The sequence below is a fragment of the Botrytis sinoallii genome (assembly GCF_014898435.1).
Source record: "Botrytis sinoallii strain Bc 23 chromosome Unknown BSIN_002, whole genome shotgun sequence".
NCBI lineage: Eukaryota > Fungi > Ascomycota > Leotiomycetes > Helotiales > Sclerotiniaceae > Botrytis > Botrytis sinoallii.
In genome coordinates this window covers 577,300-600,288 of record NW_024066029.1, presented here as the reverse complement: position 1 = coordinate 600,288, position 22,989 = coordinate 577,300, and the positions used below count along the sequence as shown (strand labels likewise).

The following is a 22,989-nucleotide window of genomic DNA, read 5'->3' as shown; positions in this document are numbered from 1 at the left end:
ATCCAGAAAAGCCAAGTCAATAAACAGCAATTAAGCAATCAATTGTGGCGTATCTTTTCCCTCTGGCTTTGCACTTCCCTCTTCAATCACAACCTGCCTTTCATCATGTCCTGTTTCCGGATGAACCTCTCCCTCTCCCTCTCCCTCATTGTCTCTCTCAATCCCCTGTTGTCTCCTAATTTTATCTTCCTCCAATTCTGCCGCGACTCCTTTCCTAGGTCTTTCCGCTTTCTCCAATTCCTTCCTCTGTCTTTTGAACACCGCCTTAACACCCCCTCTATCACCTTTCTTCTTCGCCTGTACCGCTCTCTCCGCAGCTCCGACCCCCTCAAACGCTCCATTTGAACGCCACGTCCTACGTTCTCGCATGACCTTCAGTTTCCCCTTCAATCCCATTCCCCCGTCTCGTTTTTTCTCATCCATCAATTTCCATACTTCTTGTATGACATTCCATCCATGCGTAACTCTCTCTTCAACCTCCTTTCTCTCTTTTGACTTTCCGTCGAGTACGTTTATGTCTCGCTGCCCCTGAAGAATTCTCGCTCTTCGGATAAACGCAGTAGGTTGTTTGTTCTTTACCATTTCTTTATGGACACCTTTTAATGTGTATCCAAAAGGCCCAACGATGGCGCTAATATCCTTCAATACGAAACCCGTTAGACCCATTCCTACACCCTTTACAAAACCCAATGCGCCGTGATCCCGAGCTCCGGTGTATGGCTGTACTACTAATCCAGTAACTCCATCATAAATGCCAAAGATGAATTCTTCACCGGCAGCCTTTAATCCACTCTTCATACCCGTGATTCTTGTTGGTCTTCTTACGGTCGTGTCTCCATATAAACGAGGAGCATTATGGAAACCTTGAGCGAGAGCAAGTGCTAAATCCATGGGTGCACGAGCTACTGCTTCCGCTGTTTCACCAAAGCCATGCCCGATATCTTTAGCTACTGCTTCGGCTTCGTTATGTATTGAGTCGGAGGAGAGCATGGATTGATTATCGATGTCATTTTCGGGCTGTGAATTTTGTTGTTGTTCTTCTCGATTAGCCTGACTGTATTGGCGAGTCGGTTCACCGCTTGTAGTATGATTTGCCATACCGGCATCACATGGAGAATTCACGGCGGCCTCAGGGCTGGTATCGTGCGTTTCTGTCGCTGAATTCAAATCTTCGGTCTCTTTAGATGGAGTAGTACTTTCATCTTGATGACTCTCTTCTTGCATCGTTTGATTGTTGAGTGTAGAACTATTCGATATATCGACGTTCTCTTGAGAATCAGGTTTCTTTTCAACAAGAGTGGTTCCACTTCCACTTTTCCGTGCATCTTCCGATTTTCTCTTCTTCCTATCTTCATGCATACTTCTTCTCTTGATAGTCTTTCTAACCTTAAAAGGTATACTGCCTACACCAGCGGCAATGCCTGTAACAGTACCTGTAACAGCTGTTGTAACACCGCTAATAGGTTCACCTGGTCCTTCGAAATCATTCCATTCATGATGTCTAATGAGTCTCAACTGTTTCCAGGTGATTTTCTTCCTCTCCACTAACAACTCAGCAGCTAATGCGCTCATTCGCAAATTCGTCCCTTTCATGGTCCAAACCGCCACTCGATCTTCCAGAATCGAACACCGCATGGAATGTTCGCCTCGGAGCGTAAGACTTCGATGGAATGACTTTACTGCATTCTGTGCACCATCACCTTCAGCTTCAATATCCTTCGCGATCTTCTCTACGGCTTCTCTAGCTTCGTCCGTCAGACACTGCTTGATACCTTCTGCTAATTTATCAGCTGTCAATTCCTTGTAGGGAACAGGATCTGCTCCAGCCCCTGAAGTACCAATCATAGACCCCCAGAACTGCTGATCTCCGAAGAATGGAACAATCATAGTCGGCTTTCCACATTTAAGGCCTATTGCAGTCGTTCCAGCACCGCCATGATGCACTACCGCCTTTACTTTAGGGAAAAGCCAATCATGCGGTGTATTTTCGAGCATGAATACATTCTCTGGAGTACTTTCACCACCAAGGCCACCCCATCCTTTTGAAACCAACGCTCTTACTCCAGCTTTCTTCACAGCTTCAAAGATCATCTCAGTAAATCTGTCAGGATCATCAACAACAATAGAACCAAACCCAATATAAATTGGTGGTTCTCCATCATCGAGAAATTTGACAAGATCGTCCGGTGGTGTGAATGTATCTGCTAGATCTAGGAAAACGAAACCGGCAATATCAATTTCTGGTCCCCAATCTTTGGGTTTGGGCACGAGTCCCGGTGACCACAAGTATGTATATGGAACTTTGAGACGGTAAAGTTGGCCTGGAGCCCATAATGTTGATACCGGTTCTAGACCTAAAGTCTTAACTCTGAAATTGTTGACGAGATCACCTAATCCTTGCCAAGTCATCATTTCCACTAACGGATAGGACATGAAATTCGTATAACCTGGATCGACATTCGTTTTCTTAATATTGGCCAAAGGATGTGGAAATGCTTGCGTTGGAGTATATGGAAATGTGAACATGAGATGCAGAGGAACGCCGAGACGTTCTGCGCAATGAATGTGTGCAAAACATGGAGGGTTTGCGATAATAGCATCTGCGACGAATGGCGCCTTATTTCCCATCATTTTGAGATTTGTAACATCCTTTTCCTCGTCTGTTGCATTAATACAAGCTCGCCAGAAACCTTCAAACATTTCAGCCATTTGCTCCCTTCGTCTTCCAACTTCTCCTTTCTTGAGAGTCTCCATTGTCGGTATCATTCCTGGATTTTTGACCATAAATGCCATAAGCTCTGCAGGGTCTCCTCCAACTGAGAAAAATTCCAGCCCAGAATCGTTCTGAACGAAATCTCTGAAGGCGGGATGTGTTGCTATTCGTATTCTATGTCCATACTCCTTCAGATTCTTCCCCAGCTTTAAAAATGGTTGAATATCGCCACGACTACCGATAACCATTACCACAATATTCAACCTCGGTCTGGGTATATTTGAAGTGACTATTTCTTCCGCTGAAGACTTTGTGAGTTTTCCTCGTTGACGTCGAGCAAGATTGGCTTCTGGTGTTTCGCCCGTCATGTCATCATTTCCTACCTTATTGAAGAAAGTGGCGCCCAAGGCCTTTGCGAGATATCCACGATTGCTTGTCTCATTGACACTGATGTTTAATCGACCATCTCTCTTCGATACCTTTCCCCTAGTACTGTAATCATCATTTCCAACGCGGAATTTGTTATATTGTTTCCGCCCACCCGTATCAACCGCATTTTTCTTTCCTGGCATGTAGTTCCTTTTCTTCTTCTCCGCTGGAGTGTCTTCCTCATCCTCACTGCTACTGCTACTGTTACTACTTGTAGATCCATCATCTTTGTAATCGTGACCTCTACTCCAAATTGCTTCATTCAACAATGACGTATTTGTTTCTCCTCTTTTGTAAGCTGGTGCCAGCAGAGATGATTTCGTGGTTGCTCGCGGTCTTTCGGTTTGCCATACTTTCGCAGGTGCAAGGTTAGGTCGTTTTTCCTCTTCTTGTTGGACGTTGTGTGCAACATTCGCAGCAGGAAAATTTGTTCCGGTGGCGGACAATGACCTCGATTGCGAATGAATTTGTGCAGATCCATCTGCCATTGTCGGCACACAATTAGCAGCCATCTCTGTCGACGCTTCTGACATTGTATTAAGTATTAAGTATTAGAGACACAAAAGGATAGGTGATGATGATGGAAGAAATAAAAACTCTTCGCCAGATTCAATTTGCCATTGACAGACACAAATTGTCAATAGCGCAGAACAAAGTAAAGTAGTCTCAAGGAAAAAGTGAATGACTGCGCAGCGAAGAGACGAGACTCTGGATATGAAATGTGTAACTGTAGTACCCGATTGTGTATCAGTAGCAAGTGAGACACCTTCTTTATTCCAATATCAACCCCAAAAATTTCAGTAGAGACAGTTGACCTTAGTCCAATTAGCTTGATATTCAAGAAGAATTGGGAGTAAATGGTCCGCGCTTGGATTTTGAATCTCTTCCTTGATAGAGTTTACCTTGGCTCACCTTGGTTTACCTCTACTGACCTTTATTCTCCATGCCGGATCCAAAACAAGTTAGATCTCAACACATAAATTCCAGAAGTAGTATCGTACAGGAGAATAAGATCCGTAGCGTGGCCTGTTGACCTCAAGAGTCAGGTCCCTCAGGTTCCTCAGCATAGAAAGAGATGGAAAAAGATGTCATCGTCATAGTAATAATTTCCTTACAAAATAAGATCTGCACTAAGCCATTTTCGTAATCAGCCACAACCTTGATTTGACCCCTTGTCCCTGAAAAAGTCCCGGTACGGTCTGGTATTTGGAACGAAAACACTTTCTCGTCCGTAAGAAACGTCATATTGATTCAACTACCGGTATTTAAGGTTGCAGCAATGAATCCAATCCAATAAAGGATTAGAATCTAGAACGCTTTGGAACATTTTCATTTTGTTCCTTTGTATCCTCAGATACCTAGGTGGGTAGTTTTCCAACGCAGAGAAAGATGATATTACATTGTAGGTAACCTACACATCGAACACTTCCACTAATAAAGCCTCAATAGATGCCCTCGATTCGTGACTCTATATAGTTTCATTCTATTCGCTAGCCATTCTAATACCTATCTAACAAAGCGCACATGTCTACACACGCACCTCTTTCCCACTTACAATAAACCATAACCATCTGGCAATGCTCACCCTCGCATTCATAATGTTGTCCGTTGGGTAATAATCTTACTTCTCCATAGTGTCAAAATGCTCCGGCGTCAAATCCCAATATCGACACTGTTTGCAATAAACACATACCACAACAATGTAACCCTAACAGGGCTCCCTTGAATTCCATAAGCCCCATCTTATTCATCATCCTCCAGCCTTCCTTCATCGCTTCGAGTCTGCCAATTCCTCATCTCAGCATTCCGAGCTCTAACTCCATCAATCCAACTTTGTTCATCATCACCATTTTCTCTCCCACCATAAAGACCTCGAAAACCATCATCTGACATTCCTGCTGGCGAACCTGACCTCTGTCTCGCCCCTCTCGCATCAGTCACATACATCATCCATCTTTGGCTAGAATCTTGATGGAAAGGGTCGCTGGGTCGAATTGGAGTTGATGCACCGTGCTCGGTAAGGACGTTTCTCAATCGACCCATGGATCTAGTTGTGGGCGCAGTGTAAGATGGATGATAACGAGATTGATGTCGAGCTTCGGGTAAGTGGGCTGGGGTCTGAGGTTGAGATGCTGCAGGAAGAGAATCGTTGTACACTGAGTATCCCCTGGATGGAGTATATGTTTGGGGACCTGTATCACTGTCTCTTCTTGGAGTTGGCTGTGGTCGCCTGCGACGTCGACGTGGCGATGGAGAAGGTGAAGGAGGAGGAGAATTGCGTTGGGGTGAGCGGGAATCGGGACTCGAAAACAAGCGTGCAGCAGCTCTGACAATAGGATTCAATCGTCGACGCCCAACAGACTATTGCGCGAGGAAGGTTAGAAGAGGCAAAAGTATGAATTTAAGCAAACTTACAGGTGGGCTCGATGCTTGCCTCTCATCATGCTCTCGGATCAGTTGACTAATAACGGAGCTTGAGACGGAGATATTCCTTGAAGGACTTCCTGAAGGGCCACTCGAAGAACTTCTGACGAGGTTGGTGGGTGAAGCTTTGCTTTGATATGCATCTGATGGGGAGCTTGGGAGTGATCCTGCCCTTGAAGCCGACCTGGAAACGGTTGAGAATGGTGGTGGTAAAGTTAATTGTTTCGAGCGATGAACGGAAATGGCTGTTGATATTATTGACTGCTCTGCAATTGAGACAAGACTGTGGGGGTCCATTTCTTCATTATTAACGGGCTCATAAGTATTTGTCTCACTTTCAATCTCTTGTGACTCTATTAATACTGCTCGGTCTGACGGGGGACGCTCTTGACTGCGAACGGAGCTTGCAAACGAAGGTATTCGAGAACTCTGTAAAGAGCTCCCACGCAATTCTTGACGAAGATTGAGGCTTTCCGATGGTCGTGGTCGACTATCGGTTGTAGATGAAGATAGTGCCCTCTCTTGTTCGTAAGCGACACTAGATCTTTCCGAGTCATCAAATGAAAAGCTATTCGTTTGGTGCCTCAATGTGCGAGGTTGACGTGTAGATTGAATATGAGGGCTAGGTCCAGGGCGCCGAGCCGGTTGCGCAAACAGAAACCCTGGAGTATTGTGGGTAGCTATGCGAGACACGACTCTAGGTGTCAAACTAGCTGTAGTCTACAATATTAGAGAATTAGTAATTACTCCCAGGAAGACATTCGGAGCAATCAAATAGATCTGATGGTGAAGGGTATACTTACATGTCGCTCTGGTGAGCTTGATGCATTTTGTGCCAAGAACAAAGGTGAGCGCGGTAATCTTGTACGAGCTGGTAGTCTCTGTGCTGCTGGTGCTTGAATATGAGGGGTTGTCGAAGCGTCCTCTGGTTCTAAGAGACATTAGTGAGTTTGCTATATTTTGATCAAATTTATGATTTAAAGAATGTTCAACATTCAAAGCTTTTGCGTGACGATGCTGGTTGTCCTGTAGAGTACAATCTTACCGAAAGGTGAAGATCCTCGACTCTGGTCACTTTCTTGCTGACTGGGACTTTCAACGAACCCGCCGTAGTCAAAATTGTCTTTGGAAGGGGAAGAGAGCCGCCTAATACCGGTGTTCTCGAAAGATTCATCGCCCGCTTCAAGCTCCACCGAATCTTGGCTACTTTGGGTCTCCGGCACGTCAAATATCTTTCCACGCCTCGCATCTAGCCACTCTTCGAATGTTTCCGACTTTCTGACATTGTGCATCTCGGGAAGCTCTACTTCCAATGAAGAGCCATCTACAAATTGGTTGTTTGTGATTGTACCATCAGAAGAGCGGGGTGATGCGTTTTCCCATTCCGAAATATCAGAATCCTGAGTATGAGCATGAGCAGGCATTTGTATAATACATTCCAATGGAAGAGGGGATGCAAGTCTTGGGATATTACGACTTTGAACCGGTCCTTGATTGGGTTCATTTGTAAGATGACTTCCATCGGTGCTTGCTATTGTGTCAGCAGATGGACCATAGATTCTGCTTCTGTGACTGATGGATCTAATTGGTAGAATAATCTGATGTTTGAAAGGCGCGGCTTGTGGATTTAGCTGTAACTTGGCCCGACGTTTTGTGCGTCTGTCGTAGTCCTTGATATCACCCAAACCAATGGTTATGAGGGATGGAGGTAGTCGGATCATAACTATCTTGCTGGTTGGATATGAGATTGAGAAGGGAAAACGATTGATGTGCGAGAAGCCATTTGTTCATTGCGGAGAGAGCTCGTCAAGGTGGTCCACTCGAAGGGGATCCACCTGAAGAGGAAAGAACAATACACTCATCGTGACAGGAAGGATAAGATGGATCGACTTTGGATCTCCCGAACCATCGATTGATGAGAAGGAAAGAACAAACCAAAATAAAGCGATGCGAAATAACATATTTGCATTGGTACCCCGATCTACTTGGATTTTGGGATAATAACGTCGTGCGTACAAGTTGCAAGTGAGTATAGATACCTAGCAACATGACATAGCCGTGTAGAGATTTCTGTGAAGGAGATTATCTCTACATGACCAAAGATGCTTTCCTAAACTGGCAAGATGAAATAATTTACTGATTATTTGATATCAGAACTCGGGAGATCAACGGTCAACGGAGGTTTGAAGGCTTATTAATAACCGACGTTTTCGAATTTATATCAAACAGGCTTGGTCAAATCAGCAATAAAGCACTGGTTAGTGAGGTAGAGATATTGTGAAATAAATCATGATCGCACGGAAGAACGATAAAGATAATATGGGAGATCGAGTTCGTGGTAGTTGATTTTTCATAGAGACAAATAATAAGGCGATCTGAATGCATGTAAGTGGTGGTGCATTGCTAGGTAATTAGCTAGCTCATAGTAATCAATGGTATGGATGGAAGAAGTGGTACCTGAATACTACCTAATAAGTATTTAACGTCGGGTGGCTTAAGGCGGCATTCAATGCATATGAACTGCAGGACCATAATAAGGAGCAGTCTTTTTGATGCGAGGTAGAGGTAGATTTTGATGAATGTCATTTTTACATATGAGATACCGGTAGTAGACTGACTACTAGTTATTGTTGTCACCGGGACATCTCACTCTCCAGAACATTTCAAATGACTAGACTAATCAGAAAGAGAATTGTGCTGGCAAGATTTCCGTGATATGTGATCAACTAGATGATGTATTCACACCTGTTCATACACCTAGGTATAAATACACTCACTCATACATACATCTATATATACATCTATACATACACCTATATATATCTACATAACACATTCAACCACTACTACAGACTTATACCCATCTTCCCAAGAAGTGACTACGATGTCTCTGATTTGAATGATGAATGCTCCCGTCTGTTCAAATCACAATGCATGCCTCCTAGTATCTTCATAAGCCATACGTATAAAATATACTGAATCTATGCAACTACCACCTGGCATCTCCTAAAGTCTCCGTGTATTATTATTGTCTGCATTGTTGTATATCGTATCAGAGAACACAGTAGCCAAATATAGCTTTTCCCTCATGATTATCCATCCCTCAGCCTCTCTCACTCCATCCACACATATCCATATGTCCATATGTCCACACGAATATCTATACGAATGTCCATACGATTGTCCATACAAGTCCTTTCTCCTCTGTCAACTTCTTTCCCTAGAACCCGAACCTTCGACAGCAGCAGTAGTCATCTTGGAATCAATGGAACACCAGAAGATCTTTCGAGCTCTTCATTTCGTTTGTAATTAAATATTAGTCTTCACTACTCCCTCTCAAGTCCCAATCCGGATGAAGATTGGATTTAATATAACCATTCAATCATTCTAATTTTCCGAATCTCAGCCGTCCGAAAAGAGTGAGTTCAATGAAAAACGAGAGCAGCATACTATGTATATCGCATGTATATCACATCACATCATGTTACATTACTCCTCCTAGTATTATTATTATTATTATTATTATTATTATTATTACCTACAGTATTCTTATGATTGATTCCTCATGATCAATCCTCCGTAGTTGGCCTTCTCCGTTATTATTTCTATCTTTGGATCACCCCAGTAAAATAAAACACCAAGAATCTTAAAATCAGACCTACATACCCGGACACGGTACATACCTACACCAAAGCCACAATAGCGTACGCAGATCAAGCAGCATTTTGACTTGTCTGTCGTACGGATACATATCCATTCAATTCCAGATTCCAACCAAAAAAAAAAAAAAGATCAAGACTACCAAGACGCACTCATATTCGATTCATTCGTTACTTATTCTTTTCTGCGGGGGGAATTGAATTATACCCTTTACATTTCTATTTCTTATTTCGCTCGCTCAACTCACATCCTGCCTCTCTTTCCAGTTTCCATTTGCCATTTCGACCTACTCGTACCATCCGCTAGAACAGCCAGGACCGACCTTGATAAGATTAGCATTGGGATGATATAGTCTAGGATCAATTTCGCTGCTTGACGGCCATTTTACCACGCTACTGTTTGGTAAACTCCTCACAACGACGAAATAGGGCCATTATGGAGAACGATTTATCCCTATCCCAATCCTTAGGTGGTTTGCGGATAGCTAATCCGGATGATGCATCGTCTGGTACATCAACTCTAGAAACTTCAAATGATCGCAATCACGAACATACCAATTACGATTCTACATTTATGCCACATCAAGCCGCGGATTCGACCCCTTCGGAATCCAAGGACGCGCGGAAAACCCCAGATTCCCAAACGCAATCAAAACGACATTCCATCTTTAATATCCTCCGACGTGGCTCACCTACCGACCCTTCTTCGAACTCGACGTCCACCCCCGAATTTCCACAAACTTCAGATCCGAAACGCCCGAGTTCACGCTCGGCATCGAGTAGTGGTGAATCTACAAAAGTGCAGGCGCAACAAGAGCCTCTGCCAAGACCCGTTGCAGCGAAGCCCTATCGACAATCAATGCCCATGAATCATCAATCTCAACAACAACAAGCATTTCCCCCATATCAACCACATCCAATGCAGAACGGAAATCGAGCATATCCTCCTCCCGGAGCCACTCGACCAATCTCAGGTGTCTACGCAGCGCAACCTCCTCCAAACGCAATTCCAAATAGAGACCACGGATCATATAGAGTAAGAAGCGAATCTTCGCAAGCTTCAGTACACGGGGGAATACCGTCGAGGAGTGATTCGAGGTCGGCAGCCACAGCAATGCAGGCAGGAGTGCCCTCGAGAGAAGCGAGTCATAGGGAACGATCTTACAATAACGGCCTTAACATGCCACCGGGTAACGGGCCTGTGCCACCAAGGCGAACTTCGAGAGGAGTGGGCGGAGGCTACGATAACCCGGCACATTCCATGGCTGCTGCTAATACACATTACGACACCGAAGGAAATGTAGTCACCGCTGAGGAGTGGAAAGTTAGAGGTGCCGCAGTCGGTGTTCGTGAGGAGGTTGATGCGGATGGAAAAGTACACTTAAAGCAAGTAAGGAAGGGAGTGCAAGATTTTATCTTTGGGCGAACTTTAGGAGAGGGCTCATACAGTACTGTGTTATTCGCAACCGACCGTCAGACACTAATAGACCATGCCGTTAAGATCTTGGACAAGAAGCATATAATTAAGGAGAAAAAGATCAAATATGTGAATATAGAGAAAGACACTTTGAATCGGTTATCAGACCACCCAGGTAAGCAAGATGCCACCGGCTGACTTGTAAAAGAGTGCCATCCGGGTCTCTTTTTCTTGTTATCCAGACATGCCATCACAGCGCCATTTTATTCTGACATTTTCACATAGGCATCATTCGATTATTCTTCACCTTCCAAGATAGCGCATGTTTATACTACGTCCTTGAGTACGCTAGCGGCGGAGAATTGTTGGGAGTATTGAAAAAGATTGGATCATTTGATGTGGAGTGTACAAGATTCTACGGCGCTCAACTTCTTGAGGCAATAGACTGTATGCACCAGAAGGGCGTGATACACCGAGATCTGAAACCAGAAAACGTTCTATTGGATGATAAAATGCACATTAAGATCACGGACTTTGGAACTGCTAAATTACTCCCCGCTCCTGGCTTATCGAAGCCATATGACATAACTAGCAACAGCGAAGATGAATCGACAAGAGCAAGTTCTTTTGTTGGGACAGCAGAGTACGTCAGCCCTGAATTGTTGACGGATAAAAATGCTTGCAAAGCTAGTGATTTATGGGCGTACGGGTGTATTATATACCAGCTCTTGGCTGGACGACCTCCATTCAAAGCTGCGAATGAATACTTAACCTTTCAAAAGATTGTCAGTTTGGAGTATGAGTTTCCCCCAGGATTCCCCCCTGCTGCTAGAGATCTTGTCGAAAGGCTCCTTATTCTTGACCCACAAAGAAGATTATCGATCGAGCACATCAAAAACCATGAATTTTTTGATGGAGTTAGATTCAGTCGCGAACTGTGGAAGGTTAAAGCCCCCAGATTAAAGCCTTATGTTCCACCGGCACAAGAACCTCAATTGATCATGCTCAACAATACATTTTCGACCACACCGCCAGCATCACGAGTACCACCGCAACCTACTCCATCAAACGGCAACTCAAGGCCACAACCCAGGATAATCACTGAACTTCCTCCACCAACTCAGCTGGATATTGAATGGTCGCCCGTATTGACACGGAACAATGAACGCATCTTGAAATTGGGAAACTTAATGGTTCTATCGTCGCCGTTACCACATAGTCCCAACTCAAGGAACGGTGAAGAGGTTCCCGAAAAGAAAGGAGGATTTGCTAGATTTTTCGGAGGTTCAACGACCAAGAAAAGAGCAAGGCTTGTGATGGTGACATCAAGTGCGAGAATAATTCTTGCTGCTGCGGGAGGCGACGAGAAGAAAACTAAAACAGAAATTTCCTTACTAGCTTCCGGTTGCTCGTGTAGAGTGCAATCTGATTCCAAAGGTCAATCTGTGTGGTGCGTGGACACAGTAAGTTGTTCCAAGCACAATAATCTATCCAATACTAATCATAAATAGCGCGGGACACATTATACATTCGAAGATACCAAGACTTCAACAACCGCCATTGATCCTTCGAAAACATCGGCACAGGAATGGATTGAAGCCATTGAGAAAGCCAAAGATATGGCTTTATCACAAAATATGGTTGGCTCTTATAACAGTGACACTGGATTTGATATGTCATCCGCCGCCACGAGTCCTACTAGCACCCTTCATGGACCAAGCATCTATCAAAATAGTTATGATCCTGGTGATCGGTCAGGTCGAAATCATTTAACCAAGAGTCAAGCTAGCCTTGGAGGAGAAGAATCCTTAGGCGACGCTAAGAAGAAGTCACATCGTTTCAGTAAACGGCAATCTAAGAACGGACTTTCAACACCCTTCTAATGGTTATCCGTGGGGCTCAAGAATAAGATTCATCGAGTTTTCGAGTCATTTAGGGTGGGAAAGCGTTTGGACCTAGGTTCCGAGACTTCCGCGACACGGCAATTCTAGAAAAACACGAGTCCATAAACTTATCCCATTTGTCACACATCAAATGATGTATTTTCCAATCATTGTCCATTTATCGATCGGCATTTGCTAGCGTGGCGCAAGGTCTCGGGATTTTTTTACTTGGTTGGTGCATCTAAAATGCAGCATTTGATAGCCCTTTCTTTCTCGGTTTCATGGAGCTGGAAGCAATTTATAACGACTTGACATGAATTTCTGTTACTTTTACTTTTCTTCGTAGCCATAACTCTCAGCTGCTACATTACTCTCTCAACTTTCGCCTTCAAACTCGCCGTGCATCCATCACTCATTTCTTTGCCACGATTTGTCGAGACGGAGAACAACCCAATGGTCTTTATATATTTGCATCTGTGAAGCAAATGTAATTAAGACTTAGGTATTTTGAAGAGTTTTCTCTCTTCCCTTTTGAGCGTTATCACATCTCAGCTTTTTTGTACACGGCGGATCTTTGATTTCGACGTATTCCATCCTACTTCTTTTCTTTTGTTACAAGTGGCAGCTCGTGTTTGAGAACTATGAAAGATGGACGGGAGAGAGGTTTTTTTTTTAATAATTATATTCGCTACCTACTAGGTACTTAGCTTGCTGGAATACAATGGATATGGACAGATGGGCAGTACTTTTTTTCTTTTTTGGTATCTTTTGGGATTTGAAAATTCGAAATGCGGGATTGGGAATCGATCGCGTTTCAGGGAATTTTTTCATATTGGGATTTAGGAGAGAGATGGGATGGGGTGGGATGGTAGGATGTTTGATTGATGTGTTGATTGAGTTTTAGAGAGGTGTGAAAGGGGGAAGGGGAAGATAGAAGAGAATGGAGGGGTTGGAAGAGAGGAAGAGGAAAAAGAAAGAGGAAAACCAAGATAGGATGGGATGGGATGGGATGGTAGAATGGATGGATGGAGTAGTATGGCGTGGTTTAGTACGGAGTAAGATCTTGAAGAAAGAAGGTAAATGCATATATAAATGCATCTGTAAATCAAATACGGATATAAGAAAGACTTTTGAGAAAAACAAAAATGAATTGAGAAGAGTGGTGCAGACAGAGTAGATGAGATGAGATGAGATGAATTGAGAAGAGTTGTGATGTGATGTAATAGAAAAGGAGAGAGAAGAGAAGAGGAGATGGGAAACTATTAAATCAATTGATTTGTGTATTATTTGGAGATTTGTATGGTTTTTTCTTCTTTTTGAAATGTGTGTGTGTATATATGTATATATGTGTGTATATAATAATTTATTTCTCAATTCGTTTCTTATTTTTATTTTCTCTTTTAAAAGGAGGGGAGGGAGAGGGGAGGGAAGTGGAAAGGAGTGGAGGGGAGTGGAGGGAGTGGAGGGGAGCGAGGAAGTTTGAATAGGTAGGTAGGTAGGTAGGTAGGTAGGTAGGTAATTGTATAGATAGATAGATGAATAAATAGATAAATAGGTAATTATATGGATAGGTAAATGAATAGATAGATGGATAGGTATGTATCTAGACAGGTGTATAAATACATCAATATATGAATGAGTAAGTTGAATATATTCATCAGATGTGTTAGATTCGGATGTACTACATGCTATATACTATGTACTATATACTATGTATATAGTTGGAATATCTAATTAGAATATGAATTTTTCATAATTAATTAGTTGCATATAGATGATAGATACATACTCATTTGATATTCTTCGATTTACATCAATTTGATTTGCCCTCTGATAAGTTAGGAATGTTGGGTAGGGATGGGGGTTTCTTTGGGATGTGAGGGTTAACATCATCTCGTCTTGTCGACATACTTTTTTCATGGATAGCATCTCATCACTTTATATCAACGATAATAGCAATGATAATAGCAATAGCTAATCATTCACTTTTCATCCTATCTAAACCCCTCATCCTTCTCATTCACAGTAACCCCAATCACACCCCTCACAAATCCTTCTTCACAAATTCCTCAAATTCCGACTTGTACTCCTCCCTCCACCTACTCAACGGTAACCTCCCATTTACCACATCCCCCGCTGCCCACGCCATCCTCTTGCGATCCATCTCCTCACTCACATCCCCATCCGGACAAACAATATAGAATTTCCCTTCTCCCATCTTCTCTTGCAAATACTCCGTCACTTGATCCGCGGACCATGCTCCCTTGGGTTTCTTCTCCAATCCCACTTTCTCTACCTTGTCTGCATTCACGATAAAAGGCGAGCCGCTCCCTGTCAGGCCGGTGTATGCCCACCCTGGCACGAGGAGATGAACACCTATATTCTTCTTCTCGCGCAAATCGTAGGATAGATGTTCGGCGAGCGTTTTGACAGCGGCTTTTGAGGCGTTGTAAGCAGGGTTTCCAGGGGGATTGGTAATTCCTTGTTTGGAACCGGTGATGATGATAGAGGAGGGGTTGGTGTGGGATGTTATGAAGGGGAGGAGAGTATTGATGCCGTTTATGACACCGAAGAGGTTTACGGAGAGGATTTTACTGAAGTATGAGGAGGAAGAGGGGGTGGCGAAGGAACCGCGGGTGGAAAAGCCTGCGTTGAGGAAGAGGATGTGGAGGGTCCCTGGGAGCGGTTAGTTTATTTGCTTAATTATCTTTCTATTTCCCCGTTCTATTCTTCGATTCAATGAATAGGTAGAAACTCATGTATCCATTATCCAGAATCAAAAACAACCCCCCCCCCCCTAGAAAAGTTAGAAACATACCATCAAAATCCCCCTCCACAACATCCTTAACACTTTCCCACTCCTCCTCAACTCCAACATCAATATTCAACCCTGCCAGCTGTCCCTCTCCATGCAACCCACCCAACCACGTCTGCGCAGCCCCCAAATTATCTGCATTATTATCAACCAAAATAACATTCAATCCCGCCTTTACACATTTTTCCGCAAAACTAAATCCGATTCCTGAGGCGCCGCCCGTGATCAAAGCTGTACTGCCTGGTTTCAAGGAATGGACGGGTGACATGTTTGCGGATGTTTTTGTATTCTTGTTCGAACGTGATGGGTTTGTATGGAACGATTTCGTAAATCGGGAATGGGTATGAGAAAAACGAGAAAAGTTGTTGGATCCCGTGATACGCTGTTGGTGTGGTAAAAGACCCGAGTTTGAGATAGAAGACGAAGGAGAACTGTGAAGCTTTACTTGCAGAAGAGATATTGAACGATGGGTTTGTGAGGAATAGAATCTTGATCTTGAGGTTTGGAGTATAGTTTGGAGAGGGAATGAACTCTTCATTTGTATGATTGAGAAGCTTTATAGAAGAAATAGAGGAAGGAGGGGAAGGATCTGTTGTTACTTTCTAAAGCGCTTCGAGGAATGAGGGGTTAATGGAGCTCAGCTCGTCTGCATCGTGACGTATCACCTTATAAATTCGAACGAAAGCAAAACGCATCTTTCCTATTATGGAATAAGCTTTAGATGTACGAGATGATTAGATGGATACCTACTGGCAAGTGTGCAGATTCTTTGCATCTGGAAATAGGATATAGGAGATAACCTTAGATTCAGAAAGGCTTGATGTATTCCGGAGTTGCCGAGTTTACACGGTAGCAGGGGTAGCTATCTACCTAGGTACTCGGTGTGAATGAACAACAGACTCGAGAGAGACTGAAATTTAGTGAGTTTGCTTCCACTACATAAGTCCAAATCCTCAATGTTGTCTTCTGGACGGGAGCTAAGCTATGTACAGAAACAAGCAATTAGTAAATAGAGACTACAATAGACAAACCAAACGCCCTCGTCAGATCTGCCTAGCTACATAGGTAGGATCGTTTATTTTGATTGGCATTCAATCGTACTGTACCAACACCAAATTTGAGCGAGCAAATATCAATTCAATTAACCCAGTGTTATCTTATCGCCGAACAGCTCCGTATCTCCTTCAAGCACCCAGGTGTCAGTATCAGGTGCTAATAAGTCATTGTCTTGAAAGTGTCATTTATGCTAATACTCGTTCTTCGTTTTGATCTCATCTCGCGTCTCATCGCCTATTTCTAGGAATCCCCCATTTATCCATACAATAATTATTACACACAAACAGAAGATCATTCCATCCATTCCACCGAATCAATTCCTAACTCCCTCCAAATTGTCTTGATATCATGAATGAAAACCGATCTTCAATCTTAATCCCATACCTTACTAGTCTATCTACCTCCAGAAAACATGCTTCAAGATTCTAACCCGTAGTCCTGACTTTTCCAGTACTGATCATTAAAGAGGCAAGTTCCTTTACATTGGTACTTCCCCAAACACCATCTGCACCCCCCTTTCTCCATTCATCGCTTGTAGCATCCTCTCCACCGCCTCTCATTCCATCACCAGCAATGATTTCCAAATCTCTCTTTTGCGAACTGATCCATTTTCTAATAAATTCTGTAGGATTTTTCGAAAGGGCATCAAAGAATGAGTGTTTTGATTTGGAATTAGCAATGGCTTGGACCATAACCGCTAGTTGTTTGTCTAATGTTGCGAGCTCAAGAAGATTGGCAGCATAAGCGGGGTTTCTGGTGGCAGCTTCGAGAGCAGCTTTCAAAGGATCTTCAACTGTTACTTGCACGTCGTAGATCGTTGGTTGAGGGTTTTCGTGGAACTCTTTGTCTACACGGATAGTGTAATGGAGACGAACTGGCTGGAGAATTGTAGTATGTGAGATAATGGCATCACCAAGCTGGGGCCAATATCCTTTTTCTCGACCTGGGAAAAGCTATATAGTGTTAGTGTGGATGATCGGAAAAAATCTAGTAATCAACATACTGGTCTGAGTCTCTCGTCAAGCTCAAAGGTTCTCTTTTCATCATCGTCCGCAAGTCCCATGGCTTTGATATAACTCCAAATACCCATTGTGACTTCTTCACGAGTACCAACATTAGTATCCAAGATAGCTGCGAGAACTGGACTTAATTGAAATCTTTCGGGTGTTTCATCGCGGACCAGGTTGATGACAATATTGCAATTCTCGTCACCTGACCTCTTGAATTCTAATTGGTCAAAGTCTGCAGCTGCTGGAAGACCATTGGCATTTGGCGCAACACTAGGTTTCTTCCACTCCACACTCTGATCTGCTCCGTCTTTGGTTCGTTGATTTCGATCAAAGTCGACTGTCATAGATTTAAAGAAATGTGAAAATTTATACAGTCGTCCCGGAGGTCTCGTCTTCTTCTTCTTGTCCACATCCATTGAATCGGCTCCCGCTTCCGCTTCCTCATCCTCATCGTCGCTATCATCACTTTCCTCCTCATCATCATCCAATAATCTTCCCTCGATCTTAACCCGAAATGAAGAGTCCATATTGGTGCTAAAATCAAAAGCATCGACATCCAGTGTATTATCCGATTGCCAAGGTTGATCTTCCACAGTATTACTGATCCAAAGTCTTAACGTTCGATGTCTCTGTAAATAATCAGCCCTGCCCGGACTGCCCATACTCTTGATAACAAACCTTAACATTCCTATCCACGCTTTCCCGGATGTCCAGTCTCTTCCTAGTCATTGTCGCATCCAATCTTCTTTCAATGTCTCTCAACTCTCTGTATCTCTGCACGCCATCCCCAATAATCACATCCTCTACTCCATCTGGAATGTTTTTATCCGTTGGTTCGCTTGCTCTCTTTTTCGCCGCTTCCTTTTGCTTGAGGATAAGCTGCTGCTGCTGTTGATATTGTTGGGCCGACATTTGTTCTCTAGTTTGTGCCGCGGCCGCAGGTGCTACAATTGCGCATTAGCTCAGTTCAAGATAATAAATTTATAAACAAGAGGATATGTTTTCAACAACGCAGGGCAAAGTTTGACTCGATGGATAGCAGGCTGAGAAGAAAGATGTAATTGTTTGAAAAAGAGGAATCGTTAATAGGGAAAATCAACGTTTAATATGAGATAACTGGGCGCAATATTTATTTCGAGCATGTACATACCTATACCTCTTCTATTACCACCACCGTGAGACGCCCGTGAAGGTGTCCCTTGTTGATAGGAACGGTATTGCGCCTGCATCTTTAAGACTACAGATGCGAATTGGCGCTTGGGGAAAGTTCAATGATTGGGGCCAGATAATAATCTAAAATTGGAATTTGCGACCTTTCAGGTTCTTTCCCGGTGAAACTGTTGATGCAGAAACTGTGATTTGTTTCGTTGGACACTCACGGAAGTCAACTTGATTAATAGTTACAATTACTTCTCAGCCTTTCGCGTTCAAACGCGACGGCCACTAGTCTGGATTTGGCTTAGGTAAGCGATGTCAATTCACCTCAAGTACATGCATGTATCAGCCCTTTCATTCTCCGTGACAGAATTCAAATATCGTATCACTAGACAATTGATTTGAATATTGATTGTATCTGATTTCTTTTCTTATTTGAGACCTCATGATCTATCTTTGAAATTAATAGCACCACAATTGTAAAAACGCCTGTGCTGTGTACAATGATTGCCGCCGATCCATTCATTCATTCATTCATTCAAAACCTAATGCTCCCAACTCCGATTATGCTCATGTCGTATCCAGCAATCAATGCCCACCCATATGTCTCGTTTCATCAATGTCTATCGACTCCTCTCTAGCTTCTTCCATCATCTCCTCCATTTAACGACCCATTAAAAGTGCAGGCTTTTGAGCCGGCTCAACAGGTTGCGGTGGCATTCTCTCTATCTGCTTGATCAAGAACTCTCTCTCATCAATGAATTGCTCATCATCTGTACGATCTTCTAAGAAATGTTTTAAGAAATTCAATAACCTTTCCCGGTTGTTGAGCAGTATCCTCTGTACAGCCATGGATTTATGTGGGTTTGCCACAAAAACTTTGAAGACATGGAATCCTTCATATTGTACCATCTTCCTCTCATCCCGAAGAAGATTCATGCATATCTTTAAATGTTCTCCTCGGTCAACATATGCTGTCATGACAGCATAATTGGCTCGATCCAGAAGAATCTCACCGAGAAGTTTTATGGACTGCCTTTTGGTAACATAACTTGCTGATTGGACTAGAATATTGTTGTACTTGTCAAAAAACATATCGAAATTGGTTGCCAAATATTGTGCTACAATTTGTTTGTGCTTGGTCAACAGTTCCTGTACCTGCATTAGCTTTATTCTTTCCAAAATGAATGCATTACCTACCCTAAAAGTTGTGAAAGCATCTGCTCCAACCTCGAATGATCCTTGGTCAATCCAATTGAAGAATTTCCAGAAGACTCCCTCTCCAGTCTGTTTGATTTCGGGTTGTATAGCAGTCAAGCCTTTGGTGCTAGCATCTCCCTCCTTGATATCGTTGTACAAAATGATTGCCGCTGCAGCATCACTCTTTAGAACCTCTCGTAGAACTGTACCAGCAGGTGTAGCACTTTCTTTATGTTCGTAGCCATTGCATAGTTCAACCAGTACTTCCGGTCTATTATTTATAACATAACTAAGCGCCATAGGTTCACTCTTGGGTGACGCTGTTACGGGTCGGAACCGTAGGACATAAGAGAATATAACCTGGGCATCTTTTCTCGATTCGAAGGGAAGACGATACAGATTAACGGCGAGGAGGTAAAGTAGATCTTCCTGGATCATTCCAGTTACCAGCTGATGTACTTGCTCGGGGGTGCTTTCTATTTCTGAGAGGTAATCAGTAATTTGCAGCAAGGCAAGTCATAAATGAACAAATCAACCAACCTTGTGTTCCTTGTAGAATGAATTTCATTTGAGATAGAGCTTTTGCCAGCTCTTCAGCCTGTCGAATAGTCAGTTCATCCATAATTCACTGCTGACTGCAATGCGCCAAAAAATATATATACCTTCACAGCACCTCCAGGGCCATCGAGCTTCAATATCAAGTCCCTGGCCTGCTTCGATAGATCCACCGTATTGGGACGCGGCTTTCGCCCGAATAGAAAGGACATGTTTTGTACTTGAGGTCAAATTGTTTGCGATTATCTTGAGCTTCTCTTCTTGTGTTTACGGTGGCTCGATCAAAATCCGATGTGTTGGCATTCAACAAGGATTTTCCGAATAACTTGTGAAATTGGCATGAACATGTATGAGATCATCTGTCAATATCGTGACATTTTTAATATGTAGTTGAACCGTTTTTGAAAGATGTATGCAATCATAATATGATTTCATCCTAGGACCTTCCTTCCACTTTCCATCGAACCTTGACCTTACCAGTGTCTATTGATATTTAGGAGTTTGCCCGAAGTTTAAGCGAGCCATCCTGGTTTATTTCCCCAGCAACGTTGACGATGGGATGTTCATTGTGGAAGTCTTTGGTTTTTGATAGATGAAGTTTATATTGCATAGTCTTCTTTCAATCATCAATCTGCTATTGAGATCAACGATGGCACATTTATATTATGCTGTTATGGGTGCATATAAAACAGTTCTTGAATTTGATACCTGTCCATCTTCTTCACTCTATCTGATGCATTCCTGAGTAGTGTAGTTTCCGATCCTCGACTCTTATCATAAAAAAACACGTGCTGATAGTGACTTGAAAAAAAATCCTTAATCCCACATGAAAAAAATCCAGATGATTTTCGAGTAATTAATTTATTTACATTTGATATCTCTTTACCAGAATCTCCGTTATTATTGTTCTCTGGCAAAAAAGTGAGAATACATCATAAAATCTTATAAAATGTCTGCCCAGGTTCCAGACATCGAGAAGTATGCACCATCAGATTCTGGTAGTTCTGAGGCATCTGATATCCTTGATTTGAAAGATGATGAGGGATGGGAAGATGCTGAGCCAGAAGAAGAAGAACAAAACCAATTTGTATCATTGTTAGATGATGAAGTTTTCTCCGATATGATTGCTATGATTCAACATTGCAAGGAGAAATATGGCTTTGATTTCTTAGAAGTCAGACAAAAGTTGGGCCTAGACTTCTATGGCAGTATCAAACTTACCAATTATCTAAGATCTAAGACTCAAAGTGGTGAGAAGCCTTCTCAAAATATTTCCCAGGCCGACTTGGAAGATGAGAAATACCTCAAGCCAGTTTTGGAGGACGATGCTTTTCTTTTTTGCCTTGATGATCTTCCTGATATCATCGAACAAAATGAAGGCGCAGGAAATGGCAAGGAAGTCGAATCCGGACCCCTCGTCACTCGTGTATCTGAGTTAGAAGAGGAGCTCAGAAGAATTCAATCTCAATTTGAAAATTACAGAAACACTGTCAATGAAACTCTGGATGAACGTTGGAACAAGTCCGCGGGACCTTCTGAAGCCAAAAAGGAGGAGAAGCGAGATGATGATAGCCAATATTTTACTTCTTATTCATACAATGGTCAGATATCTGCCCACCTTCCACTCCATACTGCCTAACTAACGTCTTACAGATATCCATGAGACCATGTTGAAAGATACTGTTCGTACCGATGCCTATCGTGACTTCATCTACAACAACAAGTCTCTTTTTGCCGGAAAGACTGTTTTGGATGTAGGTTGTGGCACAGGTATTCTTAGTATGTTCTGTGCCAAAGCTGGTGCAGCTCGAGTGATTGGTGTCGATAATTCGGACATCATTGAGAAAGCCCGCGAGAACATTTTCAACAACGGCTTCGCAGATAAAATTACTTTACTCAAGGGTAAAGTTGAGGAAGTCAATCTCCCTGTTGAACACGTCGACATTATCGTTAGTGAATGGATGGGCTATTGCTTGCTATATGAAGCTATGCTCGACAGTGTCATTTGGGCTCGAGACAAGTACTTGAAGCCTGATGGATTAATGGTTCCAAGTCACATGAACATGTGGGTTGCTCCCGTTGCGGATCCAGATTACGTAGCCGATCACATCGATTTCTGGAGAGATGTTTATGGATTCGATATGAAAGCAATGCAAGCTGGAATTCACGACGATACACAAGTCCTCGATATGCCAGCTAGTACGATCTGTGGCGAACCTTTCCCATTCTTGCAATTAAGTCTGCACACAACCACGGTCAAAGATCTTACTTTCAAAAGAAAATGGGAGTCGAAGCTCACTCAGGATGTCGACACATTGGATGGCTTCATGATTTGGTTTGACAGCTTCTTCATGCCCTCACGAAAAGACGAGGTTCCTGAGAATGCAAAGGCTGAGGAATGGGCCAAGCAGGAGAAAAAAGGAATTGCATTTACAACAGGTCCAAAGGCTAAGGTAACACATTGGAAACAAGGTGTGTTGCTCATCGATACTGCCAAATATCAACCAAAGGAACATAAGGCAGGTGAGCAGATCAGTGGAGAGTTAGAGTATCTAGTTGCCGATGATTATTCAAGAGCTCTAACTATTGGCATGGACTGGAAGTTCGATGGTGAGGAGGCTGCCAAATCTCAAACATGGAAGATGAGATAAACTGCCTGGTTGGTAGATGAAA

The 22,989-nt window shown here is 43.0% G+C and overlaps 7 protein-coding genes across 7 annotated transcripts; 2 read left to right on the top strand and 5 right to left on the bottom strand.

Moving 5' to 3' along the window:
• Positions 1 to 30: 30 nt before the first annotated feature.
• Positions 31 to 3,675, bottom strand: EAF02_001398 (uncharacterized protein; the record flags this gene model as incomplete). The annotated part of the gene is made up of 1 exon (XM_038897446.1): positions 31 to 3,675. One exon carries the CDS (start codon positions 3,673 to 3,675, stop codon positions 31 to 33), a length of 3,645 nt encoding a protein of 1,214 aa, XP_038762421.1.
• Positions 3,676 to 4,391: 716 nt separating this feature from the next.
• EAF02_001397 (uncharacterized protein) lies at positions 4,392 to 7,287 on the bottom strand (the record flags this gene model as incomplete). Its single annotated transcript, XM_038897445.1, has 5 exons — positions 4,392 to 4,500; positions 4,589 to 5,503; positions 5,558 to 6,286; positions 6,370 to 6,497; positions 6,612 to 7,287. 4 exons carry the CDS (start codon positions 7,285 to 7,287, stop codon positions 4,886 to 4,888), a joined length of 2,151 nt encoding a protein of 716 aa, XP_038762420.1. The 3' UTR covers positions 4,392 to 4,500; positions 4,589 to 4,885.
• Positions 7,288 to 9,244: 1,957 nt separating this feature from the next.
• EAF02_001396 (uncharacterized protein) lies at positions 9,245 to 13,867 on the top strand. The gene is made up of 3 exons (XM_038897444.1): positions 9,245 to 10,817; positions 10,928 to 12,105; positions 12,154 to 13,867. The coding sequence occupies exons 1-3, from the start codon at positions 9,662 to 9,664 to the stop codon at positions 12,523 to 12,525; spliced, it is 2,706 nt and encodes a 901-aa protein (XP_038762419.1). The 5' UTR covers positions 9,245 to 9,661; the 3' UTR covers positions 12,526 to 13,867.
• A 702-nt stretch (positions 13,868 to 14,569) lies between these two features.
• EAF02_001395 (uncharacterized protein) lies at positions 14,570 to 15,608 on the bottom strand (the record flags this gene model as incomplete). Its single annotated transcript, XM_038897443.1, has 2 exons — positions 14,570 to 15,201; positions 15,344 to 15,608. 2 exons carry the CDS (start codon positions 15,606 to 15,608, stop codon positions 14,570 to 14,572), a joined length of 897 nt encoding a protein of 298 aa, XP_038762418.1.
• Positions 15,609 to 16,821: 1,213 nt separating this feature from the next.
• On the bottom strand, positions 16,822 to 18,635 carry EAF02_001394 (uncharacterized protein; the record flags this gene model as incomplete). The annotated part of the gene is made up of 4 exons (XM_038897442.1): positions 16,822 to 17,349; positions 17,400 to 18,035; positions 18,085 to 18,350; positions 18,557 to 18,635. 4 exons carry the CDS (start codon positions 18,633 to 18,635, stop codon positions 16,822 to 16,824), a joined length of 1,509 nt encoding a protein of 502 aa, XP_038762417.1.
• Positions 18,636 to 19,224: 589 nt separating this feature from the next.
• On the bottom strand, positions 19,225 to 20,528 carry EAF02_001393 (uncharacterized protein; the record flags this gene model as incomplete). The annotated part of the gene is made up of 4 exons (XM_038897441.1): positions 19,225 to 19,713; positions 19,762 to 20,243; positions 20,302 to 20,359; positions 20,424 to 20,528. The coding sequence occupies 4 exons, from the start codon at positions 20,526 to 20,528 to the stop codon at positions 19,225 to 19,227; spliced, it is 1,134 nt and encodes a 377-aa protein (XP_038762416.1).
• Positions 20,529 to 21,265: 737 nt separating this feature from the next.
• On the top strand, positions 21,266 to 22,967 carry EAF02_001392 (uncharacterized protein; the record flags this gene model as incomplete). The annotated part of the gene is made up of 2 exons (XM_038897440.1): positions 21,266 to 21,917; positions 21,970 to 22,967. 2 exons carry the CDS (start codon positions 21,266 to 21,268, stop codon positions 22,965 to 22,967), a joined length of 1,650 nt encoding a protein of 549 aa, XP_038762415.1.
• Positions 22,968 to 22,989: the final 22 nt, after the last annotated feature.